The 21,690-nt window shown below is 49.5% G+C and overlaps 1 protein-coding gene across 1 annotated transcript in view; it reads left to right on the top strand.

Moving 5' to 3' along the window:
• Positions 1 to 7: 7 nt before the first annotated feature.
• Positions 8 to 21,690, top strand: part of NUP160 (nucleoporin 160kDa) — a gene marked incomplete at its 5' end in the record, with an annotated part of 27,764 nt that continues 6,081 nt past the window's right edge. The window contains 23 exons of the mRNA XM_009575600.1: positions 8 to 100; positions 2,649 to 2,871; positions 3,112 to 3,190; positions 4,031 to 4,145; positions 4,905 to 5,063; positions 6,074 to 6,151; positions 6,349 to 6,446; positions 7,296 to 7,380; positions 7,851 to 7,919; positions 8,660 to 8,743; positions 9,381 to 9,551; positions 9,681 to 9,780; positions 11,397 to 11,562; positions 12,191 to 12,327; positions 12,410 to 12,570; positions 13,904 to 14,037; positions 14,356 to 14,426; positions 15,959 to 16,118; positions 16,793 to 16,862; positions 19,575 to 19,673; positions 19,998 to 20,117; positions 21,012 to 21,107; positions 21,219 to 21,313. Of these exons, the coding sequence (XP_009573895.1) occupies positions 8 to 100; positions 2,649 to 2,871; positions 3,112 to 3,190; positions 4,031 to 4,145; positions 4,905 to 5,063; positions 6,074 to 6,151; positions 6,349 to 6,446; positions 7,296 to 7,380; positions 7,851 to 7,919; positions 8,660 to 8,743; positions 9,381 to 9,551; positions 9,681 to 9,780; positions 11,397 to 11,562; positions 12,191 to 12,327; positions 12,410 to 12,570; positions 13,904 to 14,037; positions 14,356 to 14,426; positions 15,959 to 16,118; positions 16,793 to 16,862; positions 19,575 to 19,673; positions 19,998 to 20,117; positions 21,012 to 21,107; positions 21,219 to 21,313 (2,663 nt within the window). The remainder of the gene's footprint in view (positions 101 to 2,648; positions 2,872 to 3,111; positions 3,191 to 4,030; positions 4,146 to 4,904; positions 5,064 to 6,073; positions 6,152 to 6,348; positions 6,447 to 7,295; positions 7,381 to 7,850; positions 7,920 to 8,659; positions 8,744 to 9,380; positions 9,552 to 9,680; positions 9,781 to 11,396; positions 11,563 to 12,190; positions 12,328 to 12,409; positions 12,571 to 13,903; positions 14,038 to 14,355; positions 14,427 to 15,958; positions 16,119 to 16,792; positions 16,863 to 19,574; positions 19,674 to 19,997; positions 20,118 to 21,011; positions 21,108 to 21,218; positions 21,314 to 21,690) is intronic.

Below are 21,690 nucleotides of genomic sequence, written 5' to 3'. Positions count from 1 at the left end.
GCACCTCTGCGAGGTGCAGAGCCACTTGGTCGTTCTGCTGATCACGGGGCAGACGGTGCATCGCTTGCTCTTGCCGCATCCCGCCCGCATGTACCGCAGCGTGAGTACTGGGGTGGCCTACTCCCTCCTTGTGTCAGCCACCTGCCTCGGTCCTGCCCTTCAAGAGCCCTCAGTGCATTGGAAAATAGCAAAGGTCTTGGCATGCTTCTCAGCACAGGCAAAGTGCTGCTTACCACCTCTACTGCTTTTGGCCGTGACTGTTAATTTTGGCCGGGATAGAGTTAATTTTCATCATAGTAGTTTGTGTGGTACCGTGTTTTGGATTTGTGACCAAAACAGCGTTGATAACGCGCTAATAATTTACCTTTTGCTGAGCAGTGTTTGTGCAGCCTCAAGGCCTTCTCTGTTTCTCACTCTGCCCCCCACGTGAATAGATTTGGGGGTGTGCAGTTGTTTGGGAGGGGACACAACTGGGCAGATGACCCGAACTAACCAAAGGGATGTTCCTTGCCGTACAACATCATGCTCGGCAATGAGAGGGAAAAGAGAGGTTTTGCGGGGGTTAGCCATCTTTTGCTCAGGAATTGGCTGGGTGTCGGTCTGTCCAGCCTTTGTGTCCCTTGTTTTGTTTTATTCTCTCTCCTTCTGCTTGTCCTGCCTTTATTAAGCAATTACTTGATTTTTTTTTTTTAATGTTGAGTCCCAAGTTTTCTCACTGTTATTCTTCCGTTCCTCTTCCCCCATCCCACTTGGCGGGGGAGGGCGAGCGTGTGGCTGTGTGCTGCTCCGCTGCCCAGCGGGATTAACCCCCAACACCGCCCTGTCGCGGGGCTTCACACAAACCCTGTCAGCGCCCTCATGCCCGTATCACATGGGCTGGCTGTAGAAACACTGGAGGTGAGCTGCTGATGGGTATGAAGCTCGGCTTTTCCTGAGCTTTTTCCAGTTGGGGTGGATTTTTTTTCCCTGCCGAGCAGACCATGTACTGGTTTTGGCTGGGATGGAGTTGGTTTTCTTCGCAGCAGCTCGCGTGGTGCTGTGTGCAGATTTGTGACCGAAGCAGAGTTGGGAACACACACCGCTGCTTGAGGTGTGTTGAGGGAGGCTTCTCTGTTTCTCACTCTGCTCCCCGAACGAGCTGGCTGGGAGGGGACACAGCTGGGACACAGCTGGGACGGGACACAGCTGGGACGGCCCACCCCAGCCAAGGGGATGGTCCCTGTGCTGTGACACCGTGTTTAGCGACACAGAGGGGAGGGAATGGGGACAGGTGACCATTGCTTGGGGACTGGCTGGGCATCGGGCTGCTTGGAGGAGGTGGTGAAGGATTGCCTTAGCATCACTTGGTTTGGTTTTATTTTATTCTTCTTCCTCTTTCCTTCACTTATTAAACCATCTTTATCTTAACCCACAAGTTTTTGCTGCTCTTATTCTCCCCCACGCCGCTGGGGCGCACGGCTGGGGACAGTCACCTGCCAGCTGGGTCAGTCCACCACGACCGCTCTGTTCCATAGCTCTCTGGTGGGGATTTGTACCCTGGACTGGAACTCTCCGGTGTTCCCGGAGGTGCAGAGCTGGAGCCTGCCAGGCTCTTCTGAGTTTTGTGGAAACCTCTGCGCTTTAGTTTCTTACTGTCCAAACTTTTCCGGTTAAATTTCTTTATAGATGTTATAAACTGCTAAACTCCCAAGTCCTCTGATTCTTGGCCAGGTGTGTTCATCAGTGTGGGGAAGTTCTCTATGTGGAAGTGAAAACTGCTGGGGAAAAGAGGCGGATAGGAAAAGCAAACTGGAAATCTCTCACTTTGTTTGGAACCGAATGTACTTGGACTGCAGGCAGGGGAGGCGGAGGCCGTAGGCATCAGTCTTGCAGCGTTTGCCCCAAAGCTGAGGGTGTTTCAGATTTGTGAATAGGGCTCCGATTTCGATGAAAGTTGATGACGTAACCTGAAATGAGGCTCAGAGTTTGGAGGTGGCTCTGCCAGCGGTCCTGGGGCCCAGCCTTGTGACAATGGGGACAAGGTACCCTTTGGAGGTAGGGACTGAGTGCTTCAGAGGGAGGCCTGGCTGTGCTTGTAACTTGCCCTCTGTATGCAGCAAGGTATAGAATCTTTTTACTTCATGTGGAAGATGGGTCTTATGCAAAATTTACATCGCATTTATCCATTTGCTGTGACTTTTTCTCTCGTGTCTGCTTCTGGTGTGTCTTGTCAGGTCCCTTTCCTCTCTTGGAGGGCTTATTTCTTGCTTTTAGAGTTTCAGACAGCTTTCCCAAGGGATGATGCTGTGCTATTGCAGAGCTGCTCTTCATAGGACTCGTTACCAGCATTTTGCTATGAGCTGTCTTGAAGCAGCTGATGGACTGTGGGACTCCTTTGGGGGTGTTACGGTAAATGAGGGAGAGAGCGAGCAAGCGTTCTGCTAGAAAATTGCAGGCTTTGAAATGCCTTTCATGTTTGCTCGTAAAGAGCAGTGGTCGTGGGTTAACAGTAAGGGAAGCAGGAGTGATAGTGATGACAGTTCTTACCAGAAAAATCCTTTTTATTGAGTAGCAGCGTCACAGTTGCCATTCCACAGGTATCTGGTGGTTTTTTCTGTGCCTTGTGTATGTGTGCTCAGGATTTGTACTCTGCTGTTTCTCTTCTCCAGGAGCTGATAACAGAGAGCCACATGCAGTCTGTGTTTACAGATATCGGCAAAATCAACTTCAGAGATCCTTCCAATTACTATGTGATTCCCAGCGTGCCAGGCCTGGCGTCTAATTCCGTCGCCTCAGCAGCGTGGCTTAGCAGCGAGGGGGAGGCTCTCTTCGCTCTGCCCTCTGCCTCGGGAGGGATCTTCGTCCTTAAGCTGCCTCCTCACGATGCGCCCGGTAAGGAGCGGGAACAGGCTGCCTCCTCGCATCCGCCTCTGCAAAACACCGCTCAGTGTGGCATCCCCTCTCCTAGCTTTGAACTTTGCTTGAGTTTGATTTTTGGCATGTGCTGTTCAAATTCACTCCACACAGACAAAAGCTCTTTTACGTCGTGCCTGTTAAGCTGCTTGCTGGTGGCAGTAAATATTTCGTTACGAGTACTCAATATATTTCTTAATATCGCTTTTATTTTGAAAGGAACTGTTTCAGTTGTGGAATTGAAACAGAGCTCAGTGATGCAGCGTTTCCTTACCGGTTGGATGCCAACTGCCATCAGGTTAGTGTCTGGTGATGAATAAGCGGAACTAATTTTGTCTTTTTGATTCCCTCACCTAGAGTTTCTAGCTGAAGTCAAAGATAGGCAAGTCAGCATCTATAAATACTCTGCCAAAAAAGTTAACTGGGTCACAGGACCTATCGCAGTACGGAAGTTGGGACTTGAATGCTGGATTAGCTCATCTTAACGGGGTCCTGCTGATTCTGTGTGTCTGTGTCCTCAAATATGTTATATCTAGTAATTGGCCTCCAAGGATTTGCCCAGGATATGGCTCGCAGCCAGCGCAGCTTAAGGATTACAACAGTTGTATGTTCTTGCCCTTGTTCTGAAATGTCAGGCTTGTTCCTGATCGGCAGAGGTTACGTGTGGGTGACACGGACGCTCTGTGTGCAGACTGGGCTCGGTGTTGGATTGTAATCGTTATGGTATCTTAGAGCGCACAACCAAATTCTAGGCCCTGTTACTTGGAAATGGGAGCGAGTCCCCTGACGCCCTGAATGACTTTGACCATCAGCGCTGCATTGGTTGGGACTGGTCAGATCCTTGCTTCCCTCTGGATCCTTCGCCCGTGTTCTGCAAGCGCCAGGTTGGGGCTGGGGAAGCCAGGGATGTGCTTCGGCTCTGCCAAAGCAGGTGAAGAACTGGGCGTTACCGCTGTGGTGGGCTCCTCTGCACCTTGGATGCTGACCCGCACAGTCCTGAAATGCTGCTCTCTCCTCCTGGTCTCACACCACTAATTTATTTGTTTTTAAACACAGTGTGATAGAAACCCTGTGCCTTGGATCTATGCGCTAGCCTTGATTTTCTTTTAAGCTGTTGAAATAAACTCTGTATTTTCAGAGGTGACTGTGGCCCATCGGACCTGCCTATCAGCCTCTCTGTTCACTGCCTAGATCACGATGCCTTTCTCTTTGCTCTCTGCCAGGACCATAAACTTCGGATGTGGTCCTATAAGGTGAGCGAGGCCTGCGTTCGGGGGAGTAGCGTCTCCCATCGCTGCTCGGGTGATAGTCTGAGGCTTAAGAAACGAAGGCTGAGTGGTTGGCGTAGATTTGATCTGCCGTTAAATTGTCACTGAGTCAACTTCTACGTGCTGGGATTCAGGGCAGTTTATGAAAATTGTTGTGGTGTCTGTAGCCACGTTTGGGAAGCGGGTGGTAGGTCTTCTCTGCGGCAAAGCCTTGTGTGTAGGGTAAGAGGCTGTATTGGGTTATTTACAAATTACTGGAGCGTTTAGGAAGGCAGGCAGGAGCGCTTCAAGGGCCGAGGAGGCACACAAAATGAATTTTCTACTGCTTTAGCGGCAATAAGAGCGTCTTTGTAACGTGGCTCTTTGTCAACAAGAAGTTAATAAAAGCCTCTGCTTGCTGCCTGCCACTTGCTCCAAACATCCGTGCCAAAGCTAATCGACCAGCACAACTGCTTTCACGGCTCATCTGCACTGGAATGCGTGCGTGCGTTACGGGAGGAAGGGAGGGGAAGGTTTATTGTACATGCCGGGTCTCTGAAAGCCCATGTGCTCAGTGGGAGAGGGCACAGGTGAGAGCGGGAAAGTTAAACAGTGGTTCAGGTACGCGGACGGATGCTTTACTTGCGTCCTTGAGGGGAAGATCTGGGCAGACTTTGGCCAGGAGGGGAAGGATGAGGGAGAAGGACAATTTCTCAGTCCTGAGTCTTTCCTATGCTACTTTCCTGATACCTTTATTTTGTGTAGGATCAAATGTGCCTGATGGTTGCAGATCTGCTGGAGTTCATGCCGGTCAGCAGGGACCTGCGGCTTGCAGCTGGGACTGGGCACCGACTGCGACTGGCCTTCTCCCAGTCCCTGGGGCTTTACCTCGGCGTGTACATGCATGCACCCAAGCGAGGGCAGGTATGGAGCGATGGGGCTTCCTCGCTGTGAACGCATCTTTCTTGGGCTGCACAGAAAATGTGTTGTTCCTCCTTGGATTTGGGTCTGTAAGGCAAGAAATAGGGAAAAATTTCACGTCTGACCCTCTGGAGAGAGCAGTACTTTCTGAATAAACAAACATTTTTATTCTCAGAGCACTGCAAGATACATGTGCTCTTGCCTTGGGAGTGGAACTCCCTGTGTGACTCAGCTGAGCTGTGAGTGCTAGTTCACTTGTTCACCTCCTGTTCTGGTAGGATCCTGAAAGCACATATGTGCCGTGGGAAAAGGAAAGGTCCGAAAGGAGCTAAAAGCATGGAAATACTGATAGTATATTTATGTCGGGCTCCTGGGAGCGTGCGGACGCATCGCTGTGCGTTGCCAAACGTTGACTTCTGTAGAACTTCTGCTTCTTGCGGTGAATAATAAATTTAGCAGGACAGGAATGACGGCACAGAGTAGTCTCATCTGTTGGACAGCTTACCCTTTCCGTTCTCCAGGGGATTCACATATGGAGTAGAAGCGCGTATTGTGACTTCTGCTGTCCCGCCAGTGCTCTGCTCTGTTAAGAACACGCAGAGCTTGGTTTGCAGCAAGTGGCCTGAGGATTCAGGGCTTTTCCACCTTAGCCTCCTTACTTGCACACATCGTATTGTTGCTAGCAGTGCCCAGCAGTGTTGTTTTTACCATTTTTCTGGTTTGGTCTTTCAAAAGGCAACTAGAAATCCTCCAGGTTCAGGCAGAGACGAGTGTCCCTGCTGGAAAGGCTGAAGTCAGCGATGCCAGTACGTGGTGCAGAGGGTCAGCTTGATAGGGTCCGTGGTTGGTGGTGCACAGCGTGCTCAGCTTGGCCCTCTTGCCCTCAGCCCTTACCGGTCTGGTGACTGTAGCATCAGGCAAGAAGAGGGACCGGAGAGACGAGCTTCCCTGCCAAGTGCTGGTTAGTGGCTTAGCTATCCTTTTAGCAAATGGCTTACAAGATGTGTTTGTAGTTCTGTGTCTTCCAGCTGGTGAGCACCGAGAGCAACCGCTACAGCCTTGACCACATATCCTCCCTCTTCTCCTCGCAGGTGAGTGCTGGGGCCTGGCTCCCCCAGAAGGCACTGAGACAAGAGGGAAGGTTGCTTACTGGGAGATCAGAATAAAGAATTCTTCCCATAACGTGGTTAAATGATACGAGGGAATGTTTTACTGTTGTTAACTATACACGTGTCTCTGCTGTACTTGAATTTATGATAAGAAGGTAAATATGTGCTCTCTTTCCTAGGAGACTCTTGTTGATTTTGCCTTAACCTCAGCTGAGATCTGGGCGCTGTGGCACAATGAAGAGAACCAAACCGTTGTGAAATACATCAACTTTGAGCAGTGAGTTTCTGCGCTGAATCGCTAGTGTTGATAGCCTCGCGGGGGGTAACTGCAGGAGCAGCTCCCAGATGCTGCTCATTAAAAGCACTGATCATGCTCCTCAACTTTTTCCCCGTCCTGGTTTGCTGACTGAAGCATGTGGAGATGCAGCGGTACCTAGTTCTTCCTGTTGCGGTGTTCGTGTCACATGCACAACTGTGTCTTCCTGCAGTGCAGATTACATGGATTTTTTTTTTTTTTTTGTTCTGCTTTATAATAAAGCTACAGCTCAGCTGCAGGAATGTGAAAAATGTAAAAAGCCGGGCGGCAGGCTTGCTGGGAGGGGAGTCTGCTGTGAGCATGTCAGAGGGAGGGCTGTACTTCACCAACAGCTCCTTCAAAACATAACTGGCTGGTCTTTTCCAAGAAGGATGTTTTGAGGAGACCAGTGATGTGAAAGCATCAGCTCTATCTTTGTAAAGCTGAGAGGGCAGGCTTGGTGCATAACCAGACCAGGGAGTTAAATTCTGGGTAAAAAAAATGCTGTGAGTGTGCAGGTTTAGACAGAAGAATCTACTGGTCAGTCGGAGAGAGAGTTGCTTGGTGAGAACGTGTGATGGAGAGAAAGCTGATATAAATTAAGAAATCCAACCTGTTTTGTTAGCTCAGGGCTGGGGATGCCGCCATTAAGCTCTCCTGTCACTTGTCACTGGTCAAAGCTCCTCTGTTAGCAGATCCAAGGGGCCGTGGTTGGTGTAAGGTCTGTGATCGCTGGTGAAAGTGACAGGTTTGGTTCAGGTGGCTGCTCCCGGACACGCTGTGTTGGAGCATTGTAATGCAAAGCTGATTCTGGTTTTATTTTTCTTCCAGAAACGTTGCGGGCCAGTGGAACCAGGTCTTTGTGCAGCCACTGCCTGAAGAGGAAGTGACGGTTCGACACGATCAGGACCCCAGGGTGAGCTGACTATGAAATAGCAATGAGAAGTAATAAAGCTTCTCTGCCCAGGAGGAGAACATTAAGACAGTTCAAGTGTACAAATTACCTTGATACAGTCTTAAAATAACTCCAAATTAAAGGGGACAAGCCTCAGCCTCTATTACCACAGCATTAAAGCGCTAAGCGTGGTTATGAAACCAGAAGTTGAGGGATGAGGAGAATTTCAAGACAGTCAAGAGAGAGCCTTGAGACAAGACATGTGAATAAACAAGATCTGGAGTGTGCGGGAAGCCATGTCGATCATGGGAACTGCGAAGGGGTTGGAAAGGGAGGGGTTGGAGCAGGGTGTGGGTGTGAACTGAAGCTGGAAAGAAATACAGATCTAGGGGGTGAGCTTGAGAATGGGAGGAAGGACCAGAAGCAGTATCTTAAATATTCTCCTCCTGACACGTGTGTTTCCTTAAATTGCTGTCTTGTTCTCTTGGCAGGAAACCTACCTGGAGTATCTCTTCATGCCTGGCCGGTTCACAAATGCAGCTATCCAGAAGGCTTTACAGGTTAGTGAGAGGGCATTTGGTGCTCTCCCTGTTCAGCTTTTCCTTCCTGGCCGTTTAGATGTGAGGCAACAGGATTCCTTGCGGCTCTTGGCGGGCATCAGTTTGCATTTGATAGTTTGTAGACCCTGTCAGTAGTCACTGAAGCAAGTTAGCGGCTGTTGAGCCGTACTTCAGCCAGTGTGTGCTGACAGCGGGAGGCAGAATGCGGTTTCCAGAAGATGTTTTCCCTTAGGACAGCAGGTTGCTGAGCTTGCTTTTCATTGCCTGCTGCTTTAGCCAGGTGAACGGAGACTCTCAGTAGTGCTGTTTCTCAGAATATATCCGCTCAGTTCTGCTCCTCTAGGACTGTTAAGGGCAGAGCAAGGCAACATGTGGTGCCTTTTCAGGAAAAATGGAAAAGGCAAACTTCCGCTACTCTGACTGTTTTGATTCTTTGTGCTGTGACCTTACGGAGACCTGTGGCAAGGTACAAGAGAGAGCTGCTGTGAAGGTGTGCAGCACTTCTTTCCTTACATCCCAGGGCACTGCCTGCCAGGAGGCTTCCTCCATTTCCACAGGAAGAGTGAAGCTGGCTGTACGTCCATGTACCCACATTTAGCAGCCAGCCATGTTTTTTAATAATTTCGTCCTGTGAAGCGCTAGCTGATGCTCTTGTTTGTTTTACATCACTCAATGTTGCTTGAACCTCAGGGAGACAGCTCTCTTGCTTTAAAGTAAAAGTTTACTGTGCTGCTTTTCAGATCTTTTCTCAAGGAACTGAGAGACACATGGATCTGACGTGGGATGAGTTAAAAAAAGAGGTTACCTTAGCCGTGGAAAGTGAGGTGAGATTTTTTTTTTTTTTCCCTCCATGAGGTTTTCTTCTTACATCCGATGTATGCAGTATTGTGATGGTTCGGTGAAGTTAAATGAGGTGCAAAGAGACCCCAGGCCTTGTTTTGTCCTTTGTTTCTCCAAAGGAGTTATGTGACTTTTTAAAAAAAGTACAAATCTTCATCCTTCCTTTTATTCTACTTCTCCAGATTTTATTCTGATATGCCTGATTCTGTAAGCCAGCATTCCTTCCACCTGCAGCTCATCCTTGAGGCTGCTTAGACTATTGCTAGAAAATTCACAAAAAAAGGCGGTTTAGTATCCTCTGTGGCAGTCTTCATGCATGATGTTTTTAAAGAGATCTGCAGTGCTGCCGTTTTTCTTGATATCATTGGTGCTTCTTTATCTAAGGTTGTATAGAAATGGTTCTTGTGGGCTTTGTTCCCCTTGCTGTTTGCTGTGTGATTTGCTGCTTTAGGAAAAATCTTACGTTTTGATGATAAGGTGGTGGGGAAGAGAACCCTAACTGGTGTTTATAAACCTGGTGTGACACTGGTCGTGAGAGACAAGACAGCAGTCTGAATGCTACAATTTTTCTCTCTGGTTCACTGCCTGTATTCATCCAAAGTCTTGTTTTGGTCCTGCTAGTTCCAGGGCAGCGTGACAGAATACGAGTGCTCGCTGGAGGAGTTTTGGCAGCTGCAGGTGGAGTTCTGGTCCAAGTTCTATGCCTGCTGCCTTCAGTACCAAGAAGCGCTCTCACGGCCCCTGGCCCTGCACTTGAATCCCTACACCAGCATGGTGTGCCTGCTGAAGAAGGTGAGGCTGAGCGGCCGTAGCTCTTTGGCCGCTGTGGCCAACTGAAGCAGTGATCTCTGGGGAGGAGGAGTTCTGACTGATGTGTGGATTTGGGGAGCTCAAAGAAGGGCTTTCTCCTCACCTTTCTAGGGCTCTCTGTCTTTCCTTGTGCCCTGCTCCTTGGTGGACCATCTCTACCTCCTCTCTAATGAGCACCTCCTGACTGAGGACGATGCTGCCATCTTTGATGGTAAGTGAGGAGACCTGGAGCTTTTTCGTTGTTGGAGGCTGAGACACTGCATGTCAGGGAAGCCCTAGGCAGAGGGGTGTGGGAGTTTCCACAGAGGTCTCTTAAAGTGCTCCTGACTCCATAGTTGTCTACATGGAGATAGTTTTCTTATTTTGGCATTTGTAGGGAGTTTTATTTTGTGAAACCTGCCATCGTGCTCACACCAGGAATTAGAAAATGGTGTCAAGGCTGCAAATTTGCCGTGACTCATTTCTGATAACTTAAAAAGGAAGAATCTTAGATTTCAGGCTGCGTGTTGCTCAGTGACAGGGACCTGCATTGGTGGGTCCTTTGCCCTTGTAGCTTTATAAACTATCTGTGTAGGCTGGGGTTAACTGGTGCCCTCTTCATGCCCGCTCTCTGTGGGACAGATCTGCCAGGTTGGAGCTCCATAGTGTGCTGGCAGGTCCCCAGTCCTGGTGGGGAGAGCGGGATGCAGCGGCTTGTGTTTCTTATCAAGTGGGTGACCCCCCATATGAACCCTGCTTAACGTTATCTCAGCTCGTGCTTGCTCAGCTTTGCCATCCCCACCGAGAGCCGTAAAACCTACTCTGGCTCTTTGCAAGCGGTTCTCTTTCGTAAAATTCCCCGGTCTCTGTGTCTTGCTGATGGAGTAAACTCCTTTCAGAGATTACAGATGAGGAGGAAACTTGTGATCCTCTAAGCACGCTGGGCTCAACTGCCCAGTTCTGCAAAGTTAGTTTTTAGTGCAATGTTTTTGTACAAATGTTTTCGTGTAAGCTGTGGAGAGGGACTGTGCATTTCTTGTCTCCGGGAAGTAAATGCCAGAGTGTGCAAGACCTGTCGTTAATATTGTCGCCACAGTGCCCTCTATGCTTTGTTGGCCGTGGAATGACGTTTCACAAGAAAAAGGCAGCGGAAAATGTTACCTAAGCTCCACTTTCATGCTCGAGTGATTTTTATATTTTTATAAAGAATCGTTGTCCTTTTGGTTGAGCTATTTCTGGATCTGAGGGAAGGAAAGCTGGAGGCCTGGGCTGGGTTTGGGAGGCTAGCAGTTCCTGCCCTGTTTCAAACTTCTCAAAAAATGTGACTTAATTTTAAAAACGCATACATAAAGGTTTGCATTGCAAGGCGGTGATTTAAACCCTCAGTACTGAATTTTCAGATCACTTCTAAGAATGTGAAAATCCCCTCTCAGCTGTGAGAGGTGGTGCTGCAAACGGATAGTTGCTGTAACGAGAGCGTGTTCTGCTTGGCAGAGCTAAGCTATCTGAGCCATTTGCTCTGGGTTTTTTTTTTGCTCTTACATTGCACTAATTATTTCCTTTCAACCTGTGACTGGAGAAAATCCCTTGGAGGGAATTTCATTGTTTTATTGTTGCATCGGTGTTTTTTACTTTCTAAATAATAAAGCCCAAATCTTTCCCTTGTCGACTCCTAAGTTTTAATTCAGCCTCATAGTTCACAGGGAAGGGTCAGTTTGACGTGCGGGACTGAGACCAATCTGTTGCTAGTAGTTTGCTGATATGAGCTGAACTAACTGGTTTTGAATGGTCCTCCCACCTTCGCTTTGAAATCTCTTTTAAATATACAGTTAGATTCTTTCATTACAGATTTGGAGATGTCTCGTGATGTTGTCTGTCTTGTCCAGTGCCTTCGGCTGATCGGAGAATCAATTTCCATGGAAATGGCATTCATAATGGAAATGGCTTGCTCCCGCCTCCAGCCTCCAGAAAAGGCTGCAGAGCAGATCCTGGAGGACTTGATAGCTAATGACACGTAAGGAGATGTTTTTGCAGAAGCTCCCCTGCGGGGAGGCCCGGATGGCTGAGCAGGGATTGCCTGGAGCCGTCCTTGATTGGCATCAAAGCGCATTTGAGATGTGCGGGCTCTCCCTGTGCTGCAGGAGACTTTTCCAGGTCCCCTCAGAGGTGGGGAGCATTGGGTATTGGTGCTGTTAGCAGGGTCTTCCGTCCAGAACCCCTGTGCTGTTGCCTGGGGCCTTCCTGGAAAGACATTTTGGGGATTTTCAGGTGAGAGAGAGAGCAGAAAAGGAACAAGTTCCTGTTAGGTGATCATTGCAGTGTGGAAAGCAAGTGCCTGCAGACGGTAGGTAGAGGTCAGAGCGTTGGTCAGGCCACGTGGTTACCCTGCTCACCTCCTGAAATCATTCCCCCGTGGAATGCCAGCTATCCGACTGTTATTTCCTGGTAGCCTGGGGGAGTGGAATAAATAGACTGGTCCCTGCAGGCGTTGTAATAAAACTCCAAGCCAGAAGAGGATTCCCTTCAAGAATGTCCAGGCTGATCAGATACGCTTCCTTCCAGGGAGGATCAGTAAGGGAGGAAAGGGAGCCCTCTGGAGTTTAAACCTCATGTTGCTGATTATTATCTCTTTCACTTTGCAGGGAAAATGTGATGGAGGATATACACAGCAAACTGCAGGAGATCAGAAACCCCATCCATGCCATTGGAGTGCTCATCCGAGAAATGGACTACGAGACAGACGCCGACATGGAAAGAGGTGAAAGCTCTACAGCAGGGCGTTTGGGCTGGGAAAGCGGAGGCTCAGCAAGTGTTCTTGTTTGCCTAGTTCCTCCCCTTATTGAGGTGATTTTATCTTTCAGCTCATCATCTAAATATGCGCATGAACCTCACCCAGCTGTATGGTAGTGGTACTGCTGTCAATGTGGTTTGCTGGGGGGTATGTAAGATTGCCACGATCCGTTTCCTGATCTGTCGGGACCTGTTGATCCTCCAACAGCTGTTGCTGCGGCTTGGAGATCCTGTGAGTACAGCCCTTGAAGCTACTGCAACGCTCTTTGAACTTTTGGATCTGGGGTTCTGCTGGTGCCAGACTGTGAGCTCTGTTTCTTTCCACAAAACACTGGAGGCTGTTTGAACTAGCCCAAGGCTTGGGCAAGCCCTCTTCTCTCCTCCAGCCGCTTTTGTCATCCTAAGCAAAGCAGCGGTGCGCTGTGCTCACACCCTAGCTCCCTCTTTCCACGCTGAGCATCCAGGAAGCAGGAAGCAAAACTCTTTGCGGGAGGAGGGCATCATTTCCAGCCTCCCATCTAAAACAGTGCTGCCTGAGCACGTACAGTTCTCTCATCTATTCCCCATCCCTCCCACACCACTGCGCAGCCCAGCACGCGCACGATTGCAGCCTTGTTCTCTGGCAACACAGCACCTTTGCGTCACAGCAGCAGTGTTTACCTAGAGGCTGTGGTTTCAGCCTTTGTGAGGCTGCTCCAGCCAGTGCAAACAGACGCCGTGATGGCAGCTGTGTTTGTGGTCGTGGAGTGGGCTGGTCTGGGTCCATCCTGTTGGCCATGTGGTCGCATGAGGGATGGTGCTGATGGTTTGGGTGGACGCAGGGATGCGGAACAAGTCCCCAGACAAGGGGAGCGTTGTTTAAACCAATATTATTTACTTGGAAACATTACTGCAGTAGTTTCTTGGTTGAAAAGAAATCCCCTTCTTCCTGGATAAAGTTGCCCTGGGAGCACTTAAAGCACCTTGCAAGGTGCCCTTGTGGAGCCAGGCTCTCTCAAGGCATGTGACCTGCTGCTTGCTTGATGAGGAACTGCTGCTTTGCCACCTTAACGCGCTTGTGTCCTTCACAAGCGTGATTGCTTTTCCTCCCGTGTCACCTAGCCATGCTGTTCTTGGCTGGAGCATACAGGGATGCAACGCCTGGGCAGCAGGCCTGGTCTCGAGATGGTCTCTGCAGCAAACCGTGATTTCACTCTCGGTGACAGCACAAAGCACCTTTTTGCTGGTGTCCCTGGCATCAGCCAGTGCTGGTGTTTGCAGGCTAGAGAAGCTCTCAGCATGCACATGTTTGTTAAACGTTCCGCACGAGGTCTGGGCCACCAGAATAGTTAACTCACCCCTTGGTCCTGAGGTGACACTGTAATTTCTGCGTGGGTTATTCTGGCACACGCAAGAGTCCTGCTGGTCTCCTGGGTGGATTGGGTTAACTGCTGGGCTATGACCGCCTTGGTGTTTGCAGCAGGGACGAGCTGTGCCCGATAACAAACCTCACTGATTGCCCTTGTCCTGCCGTTGCTCTCTGGGCTTGGCCTCTCGGTGTGCCAACTTCTGTGGTTTGCTTGCAGATGGTTTTGGGAGGGGGACAGCTGTTCCAGTCTCAGCAGGACCTGCTGCACCGCATCTCTCCCCTGCTGCTGTCCTACTACCTGATCAGGTGGGCAAGCCAGTGCCTGGCGTCAGACGTCCCTGTCGACACGCTGTAAGTCTCTACCATGCCCATTCTGTCCTTGATTGTACGTTCCTGCTAAATCCACCTGAAATGCCCTTCCTGGTATGAAAAGCTGGTGGTTGCTGTGGGAGTATCACTCTAGGAATCAGGCTGTGCTGGGGAGGGTTTTTTTTTCCCTGCCATGTTTTGAGCTGACTCTTTGCCTTGTGCTAATTCTGCCGTGTGAGGTCTCGCTGTTCTCGCACTGTTGCCTTTTTCAGCAGTAGGAGTCATTTGAGTTGAACAATGAGCACAATTAAAGCAGGAGGCGTTTTGTTGTCTCTTCACTGATGGCTTTTTCTTCTCTAGGGAATCTAATCTGCAGCATCTATCTGTGTTGGAGTTAGCAGACACCACTGCTCTAACACCCCATAAACTAGGTAAGGTGTCCACAGTTCATCAGCTCTCGGTTTCTGTTATTGATACCTCTTGCACTCTGCGTCTCTGCCACCCGAGGGAGATGCTTCATGCAGTGAGCTAATGGAGTGCGTGGCTGAATGACCCCACTTTATGTGGAAATGTTTGTTATGCTGTCCAACAAAAAACAACAACAAAAACAAAGTATCTTGTAGCATTGGACTCAGACCAGAGACGTGGATCTTATTCCCAGCCTGAGGAGGATGGGAAGGCCTTGCTCAGCCAAACATTATTAGTTTTGGCCCCGGCACTATCAGCCAAGCTCACCTCTTGCTCCTGTACGTTACAGTGGCTGTAGTAGATCAGACCAGGTCTGTCCTGTTCGCTAGACTTTGTCCCACAGCGAGCAGGCGCAGCAGCTCAAGGAGGCAAGAGAATGTAGAAATACTTCCCCAAAACATGCTTGTGCTTCCAACATTTTGCAATTCAAATGTGAGTGTTGCTCACAGCCGGTACCTCAAGGGGGAAATTGCAGCTGATAATTCGTTCACCTTTTAAAAGTCTTGCTGCAAAGACATACGCTTTGGGTTACTGTCTTGGGGGAGAAATCCTAATGGGGAAGAATATAAGGCAACATAATTAGGAGGATGTGTACCTTGAAGTGGTTACAGAGGGAGGTGGTGAGCGGGGTAGGGGAGAAAACGCACAGGTAGGAGCCTGCTGTAACTAGTCTGCGTGGCACTTCAAGGCTGAGACACTTCAGAGGGAGCTGAGAAAATCAGTGACAAACAGGCAGCAGTGCCACACGTAAGGGCTGTGAGCTGGGCAAGAATTTCCTCCGCTTGCTGACGAGCTTGGGGCATCTGTGCTCTTTGTAAGCAGGCTGCAATCTTCAGAGTCCGAACTCTTCCTGAATGAGAGTCTCGGTTCAGGAGGCAGTTGCCTCGACGTAAATGTCAGCGCATGAAAGCAAAATTGAAAACATCCTTTATGTGCGCCAGTGTCGTGGGTTATTTCTTGGCCCGCTCATGAGGAAAGTCCTGTTTGGCCGCTGTGCTTCAGGAAAATATGTGAAACGTAGGGAAGATAGAAAGGAGGTGGCAGCCTGGGGAGAGGCGTTGAGAACAGTTAGCTAATGGGAGATTGAACTGCTTAGGGTGCTGGAATGAGGAGGGAGGCATTCGAACAGAGCCAGATAGCCGAATCAGCACTCCCTCAGCCCTGCCCTGCAAAACACTCGGTCGTGCTGGAAAGATGCAGCTGGGTTGCGAACAGTGCAATTGGAGAGAGAGCACAGCCCTTTTTTTTCGCGTTATAATTGAGTTGTGGTTAATAAACATTGCAGTATGTGGCTCTTTGATCTCCTGCTACTCCCTCTGACTTAACCAGACGGCAAGAGAAATCCAAAACCAACAAGTTCGAGTATTGAACGTGGTTATTGTTTTGTTCTGACTTAATCTGTGATGTTTGGGCTGATGAGCACAGCACAGTATAGAAAGCCTGGGATGTCTGCTGCAGGCCCTCTTCTCAGTGTTTCTTTAACTTGTATTTTTAGTATCCGGCCCTCAAACAATTGTGGAGCTGTTCTTTCAGGAAGTGGCCAGAAAGCACATCATATCTCGACTCTTCTTGCAACCAAACACCTCTTTGGCTGAAACAAGTTTGAACTGGCCCCATCTCATTACCGCAATAGTGGCTGACTTTCTGCCGCTCCTGTATCCTTGGCTGTAAACCTGCTGCGAGGTGCTCGCTCTCGCTGGGCTGTAATCAGGGGGAGTTTCTGTACGGCACGGCAGTGCCGGAGCCCCTGCGTGAGTTGCGCGAGATTGCATGGAGGCTGCGTATCGCGTCCCGGTGCTGAGGCTGGGAGCGTCAGTGGTTCTGTGGGAGGAGGGTTGGGGCTAGCAGAAGGGTTAGGGTGGTGGGCTGTGGAGTGCTCGGGGTCTGTAAGTTGGCCATCTCTACCACCGAGCCTCGTGCAGTTCCAAAATCAATGTTTTCCACACCCAAATTTCGAAGACAAGTGACTGTTGTTAGTGTTAGTGGGATTTGCGGGTATTTTAAGATTTCACAGAATCCATCCCGTTTAGGTGCACAATAAAGGATTTGAGTTTTTGACTTTAAGCCCCTGAGCTCTAGCAACTTGACTTGGCGAGGTGCGATGCTGGGAGATTTGGAAGGGTAAAAAGATTTGGGCAGTTGTGGATTAGATGTACTAATGGTTTTGTTCTAATATGGATAAATCTTATTACAGAATAATGACTTGTATAAAGAGCAGCTTAATCTTCTCCTTTTCCCCCACAAACTGAGCGCGAGAGGCATGCCGACTTTCAGACCAGTTCTCCGAGCTCTCCGGATTGGATTGTGCTGTTCCTTAACCTCCGCTCAGATGGCCCAGCAATCCCGGCTTCCTCTTCCCCGAGTGCCTGATGGGGAGCTGTCAGTACACCCAGCTGCAGGTGAGTGCTTCACGCCAGCTCTCTCACAGGAGCTGAAAGGGGAAGAGCAGGAGTGAGAGCAATAGTCTCTTTCCACACGTGTATTTCTTTCAGTAGCCGGTCTGCACTTTGGCCAATGCAGAGGCGTAACGCAACGTGAGCTCCGTGCACAGCCGCCTTACCTCTGCTTAGAAAAAGCTACCCAAAACATCATCTTTCCAGTCGCTGGAGTTTGTTCTGCTTTCCCCTAGTCGCTGCTCTCTGAGCTCAGACGTGAGCTAATCTTCCCGAGCGCTCTGCTCCCGTGTCTCCCTTTTGGAGATGATAGGCCGGAAGTTTGTCCTGCAGATGAAATGGACTGCAAGGAATGATTCTTTTGGAGAATTGTTAGAAATCTCTCTTATAACTATTGCAGTGTCAGTGCAGTGAACAAATTGTAAGGTAGCAAATATCTTCCATCTTCCTCATGCATCTGTCTTGTTCCCTGTAGTGTCCACCTCTTCTAACAGAAGGGCTTTTTGCTAAATATCTCCTACCTAGAAAATGCTGCAGAGAGTTTGCTGGGGAGTGATTTAAGATGGTCATCTTGCGCATTTCCTCTTTCATCTGTTTTCAAGAAAATCCAGGCATAAAGTGCTCAGGATTATTATATACCCTTTCGTGGGAGTTTAGTCTCCCAGAGCTTGCCTGACAGCGTGATACAGCGTGCAAGAAACGTCTTTGCAGACCTTGTTTAAATATCACAGCAAGCCCATAATCCAGTAGCTTGTTAGCTGCTGATGTACCCGTAGCCTTTCCTGTGGTACCACTGCAAACAGATTGCCTACGGGACTGGGGGTTCAGAAGGCTGGCTTCAACCCAGCAGCAGAAGTAATGTTTCAGTTCTATTTCTTAAATGTCCTTACTAGTAAAAAAACAGTGTAAGAAACGTCCATCATCTTTCCATCCCCGGCTGCGCTTCCAGCATCCTGGTAGCAGGGCGAGTGAACTACTTTTTTTCAGGTGTCTCCACAGAGTCCTGTATTTCAGACCACTGTTTCTTCACCGTTCTTCCCGTGCTCTTCAGGGGCTTGGTAGTTGTAGCTGCTTGTGCTCTGGTTCTGAACTGCACGATTTCTTGTCTGCAGAGCCATGTGACACATTTCATTCCCCAACTGATGGCAGTCCTTGAGGCACGCAGGGCTAGGCAGGCTGTTATTAATGCGATGTTTTTCCTGTGCTTCACAGAACCTTTTATTCTCACAGTCCCTTGCACCTGGGGGCTGAATTGCTTTCTTTTGTGTTCATGTTGCTGCCGAGAAGAATGTCAAATCTGCAGAGCTTTTAAGCCAGGAAATGCCAGAAAGGTTTGGGCAGCATCGTTCTGCCTCCTGGCATATGTGCACTCTCGTGGCGCGAGCACACTTTGAATTTCCTTGCATTGCTTTCGCCTCACTTGTGTCCCCGCCTCAAGGAGATACGAGAGACTTTTATCTCTGCAGGAATGGGCTCTTCCTTCTCCCCGCTACTTTCTGTTACGCTTACTGATCCCAGTCGGTCACATAAACTTGGATTAAGTGCATTGACCTCGGGGAGCTAACACCAGATTTGCTGTGAGCGTGAGCACGGTGACCCAAATAAAGGTGGAGATACGGGAAGCACCCTGCGAGTAACAGGCGGGCACAGAGAAGGTCTAGTGACCAAAGCACTGGCCTGGGACGAGGGCCAAACCTCTCCTTGTTGCTTATTCTGTACAACAAGCTGTTGAGCAAGCCTGGGGTGGGATTTATCTATTGTAGCTGGCTAATCTGAGCGGTGAATCCAGGCTCAGAGGATGCGTTGCCACGTGGCTTTTAGTGGACCCATGGCTGCGATAAGCAAGGCGTATGTCTGGTGGTTTATGCATGTGGAAAGATGCAGGTCGGCTGGTGAAACCTTGGCTTTACCGCCGGGTCCTGGCTTCTCCTCCTTTGAGTCCCAGAGCCCTGCTAGTGGGACATCTCTGCTTCTCCAAGTGTGAAGAGCATACATCACTCTTCCAGGCACGAGGGATGCCAGCTTTTGAGTTTTCATCGTGCCTCCTAGCTGCTTCTTGATAGGTGATGACACTTTGCAGCCCTTATATTATCCTGACAGAGCAGGCACAGGGCCAGCTTGAGTCGCATCGCCCTGGCCAGCGTCTGTGTTGTGGGTTTATTTGCGGTGTGTCCTTGGTGCTGTCAGCTCCACCCCATGCCTGTCAGTTTGTTGCTGTAATCCATGGCCTTCCTTGGCTGCTCTCCCTCTCCTGCCCTGCTGCACAGATACTGCTCTTCTAATGCCTGCTTTGCCTGTTCTCCCGCTGCCTTCGAACATGCACGCTCCCGTTCAGGCCTGTGCGCGCCAGGGTAACGTTTCCTCTGCAGTTCCCAACAGCAGGTTTGCAACGGTTGTAGAGAGCCTCGTGTCTCATTTTGGGGGATGTTGGGTGCTGTTTCTGAGGTGCTTCGTACAGATGCTGGAGCTATTCAAAGGAGGTTGTTTCCCGGGAGCACGTGAGGGATATCTCCCCATCTGTGCACCGAGGGGGCTTTGGGGCTAAGGAGGCCAGCCCTCGAGCTGGAAGAGTGGGATTTGTGTGAGCACTGCAGCTAAAGGGGCCACCAAAATAGTGCTTTGGTGTTGGAGACCTAACCCTTCCTCTGGTACTGGGTGCCTGCAGGTCACGAGTGAGCGCTGACCTGAATCGAAACTCCTGTTCCTCCTCTCCTGTAGGAATACATTCGCCTGCTGCAGCCGTGGTGCCACGTGAACATGGGCTCCTGCTGCTTCATGATGGGCCGGTGCTACCTTGTCATGGGTGAGGGCCACAAGGTAAGGCCCTCATCTCCTTCCGACACTGCCTCCCTCTGAGGTCTGGGACCTTTTTCCTTGGGAGGGAGGAGGTGCACAGGTAGGGCCAGCCTTGTTTCTGCTGTGCGAGTCAGGAAACATCCATCTCGACTCTGCCTCCTTTGGGCAAACAGTGGGACTGGAGGGGGGCAGTGGGATCTGCTGTTGGGGAAGTTCTCATTATCTTGGGGCCAGCAGGTCTCGTACACTGGAGCTGGAACGAGCAGCACTGTCCTCTCACTGGTACAGCAGGCTGGGTCAGTCCCCCAAGAGGCACATGCAAGCTGCTTTCTGGTCTGCTTCTAGGCTTTGGACTGTTTCTGCCAAGCTGCTTCAGAGGTGGGAAGAGAAGAGTTCTTGGACAGGCTGATCCAACCTGAGGAGGGTGAGATGGTCTCCACTCCACGCCACAAGGTCTACAACAAGGTATGGCTGAGCCGGCCCGGCGTACACAGTCCTGACGGAGTAAATTGGCACCAAGTCGTTCCACACAGACACTGCTTGAAGAGAGAATTCCTGCTTGGTCCCAGGCTTTTGGGGCAGTGACTTGAGACTCAGAAAACATACTTTTTTGGGAGGTGAAACCTCAGGGTAGTCTGTTTACTTTCTTTGGGGGGTGATGGCGAGGTGACTACAGTGTGAAAGCTAGGTACTTTCCACCTATTAGTTTTCTAATAGCAGAGGACTTTGTTATCCAGCAGAAAAAGGCAGGGTGAGATCCAGCTGCTGGAGGCAGAAGCCAGACATGTCCAGGCTAGACGTAAGATGCTGCTTCAGGGGAAGGTTATTAAGCTTTGAGGCAAACTAAAATTAATGTCTTTAAATTGTGATAGGATCTTTCTTCTTGCATAATACCATAGTTCAGACAGGCTGCAAGCTTGGACCTAGGCTCATTGTAAAGGATTCCCTGATTTTAAAATCCAGAAAACACAAGGATTGTCAGGTGCCCTTGGAGAGGGAGCTTCTCTCTCTAACACAGCTGCGGGCGTGCTTGGGAACAGAATCGTTTACCTCTCTGTTGCAGGGGTTTACTGTAACCGTCAATGCTAAAACGTTTCAGAAAACTCACATGTGCAGAGATGAATCCTCCAGAAAAGCCAAAGCCTGGACCTGTTGTGCTGGGATTTGATTCAGTCTCTGTGACTTACCAAAATCTTTCCTTTTTCAGTGTAGTCGCTTAGAAACATTAGCAAAATCTTTTGACTGCTCTTATGGTTAGTAAGGGCAGGAGTAGCTCTTAAACAGACAAAAAAAACCCTTATCAACCCGACCCTTTCTTCAGTACTGCTGCAGCCAGCACTAGAGTATTGTCTTCTCCAGGTTCTGCGCTTGTTGGACATGGTTGGTTTACCGGAGCTGGTCATCCAGCTGGCTACCCTGGCTATCATGGAGTCGGCGGATGACTGGAGAAGCCAGGTACAGGTCACTTCTTTTGCATCGAGATATTTCTTCAGGGAGCTTACACGGGACTTTCTTTTTAGTTGTATAACTGGAAACATGCTGGCTTGTGCTCTTTGGTGTTTTCAGGCTACTTTAAGGACTTGCATCTTCAAACATCACTTGGATTTGGGACACAACAGTGAAGCATACGTAGCCTTAACGCAAAACCCAGATCCAAGCAGGTAGGTGACAGTTTTATGCCTTTATGCTCACTTGTCTTGGAGGTCCATGTACCAATTTTTCCATCAAACTGAAAGGAAGATAATGACGCTTTAGGGTAGGACATGGCTGCTGTGTTAGGAGGTGTTGTTTAGCATGTTAGGCACACTTCATTTTTGTAAGAACAACTGGGATTGGCACTATGTCAAAGGAGGAAACTGGGGGCGGGGGTGGGGGGAGGTGATTCAGGGAAGAGCCAAAAGAATGGCTAAAGGGTCGCATGCGGCATTGTATGTTGAAAAGCTTTAGGAGTCCAGTCAATTTAGTTTAATAAAGAAAGACTTGGAGTTTTCAGCTTGAGTACCATCTAGGAAGTGAACTGGGTGGAGGAAGCTTCACC

Source organism: Fulmarus glacialis, unplaced genomic scaffold, assembly GCF_000690835.1.
Source record: "Fulmarus glacialis isolate BGI_N327 unplaced genomic scaffold, ASM69083v1 scaffold8994, whole genome shotgun sequence".
NCBI classification, from domain to species: Eukaryota; Metazoa; Chordata; class Aves; order Procellariiformes; family Procellariidae; genus Fulmarus; species Fulmarus glacialis.
The sequence above is the reverse complement of the archived record's forward strand: the minus strand, read 5'-3'. Positions and strand labels throughout refer to the sequence as shown.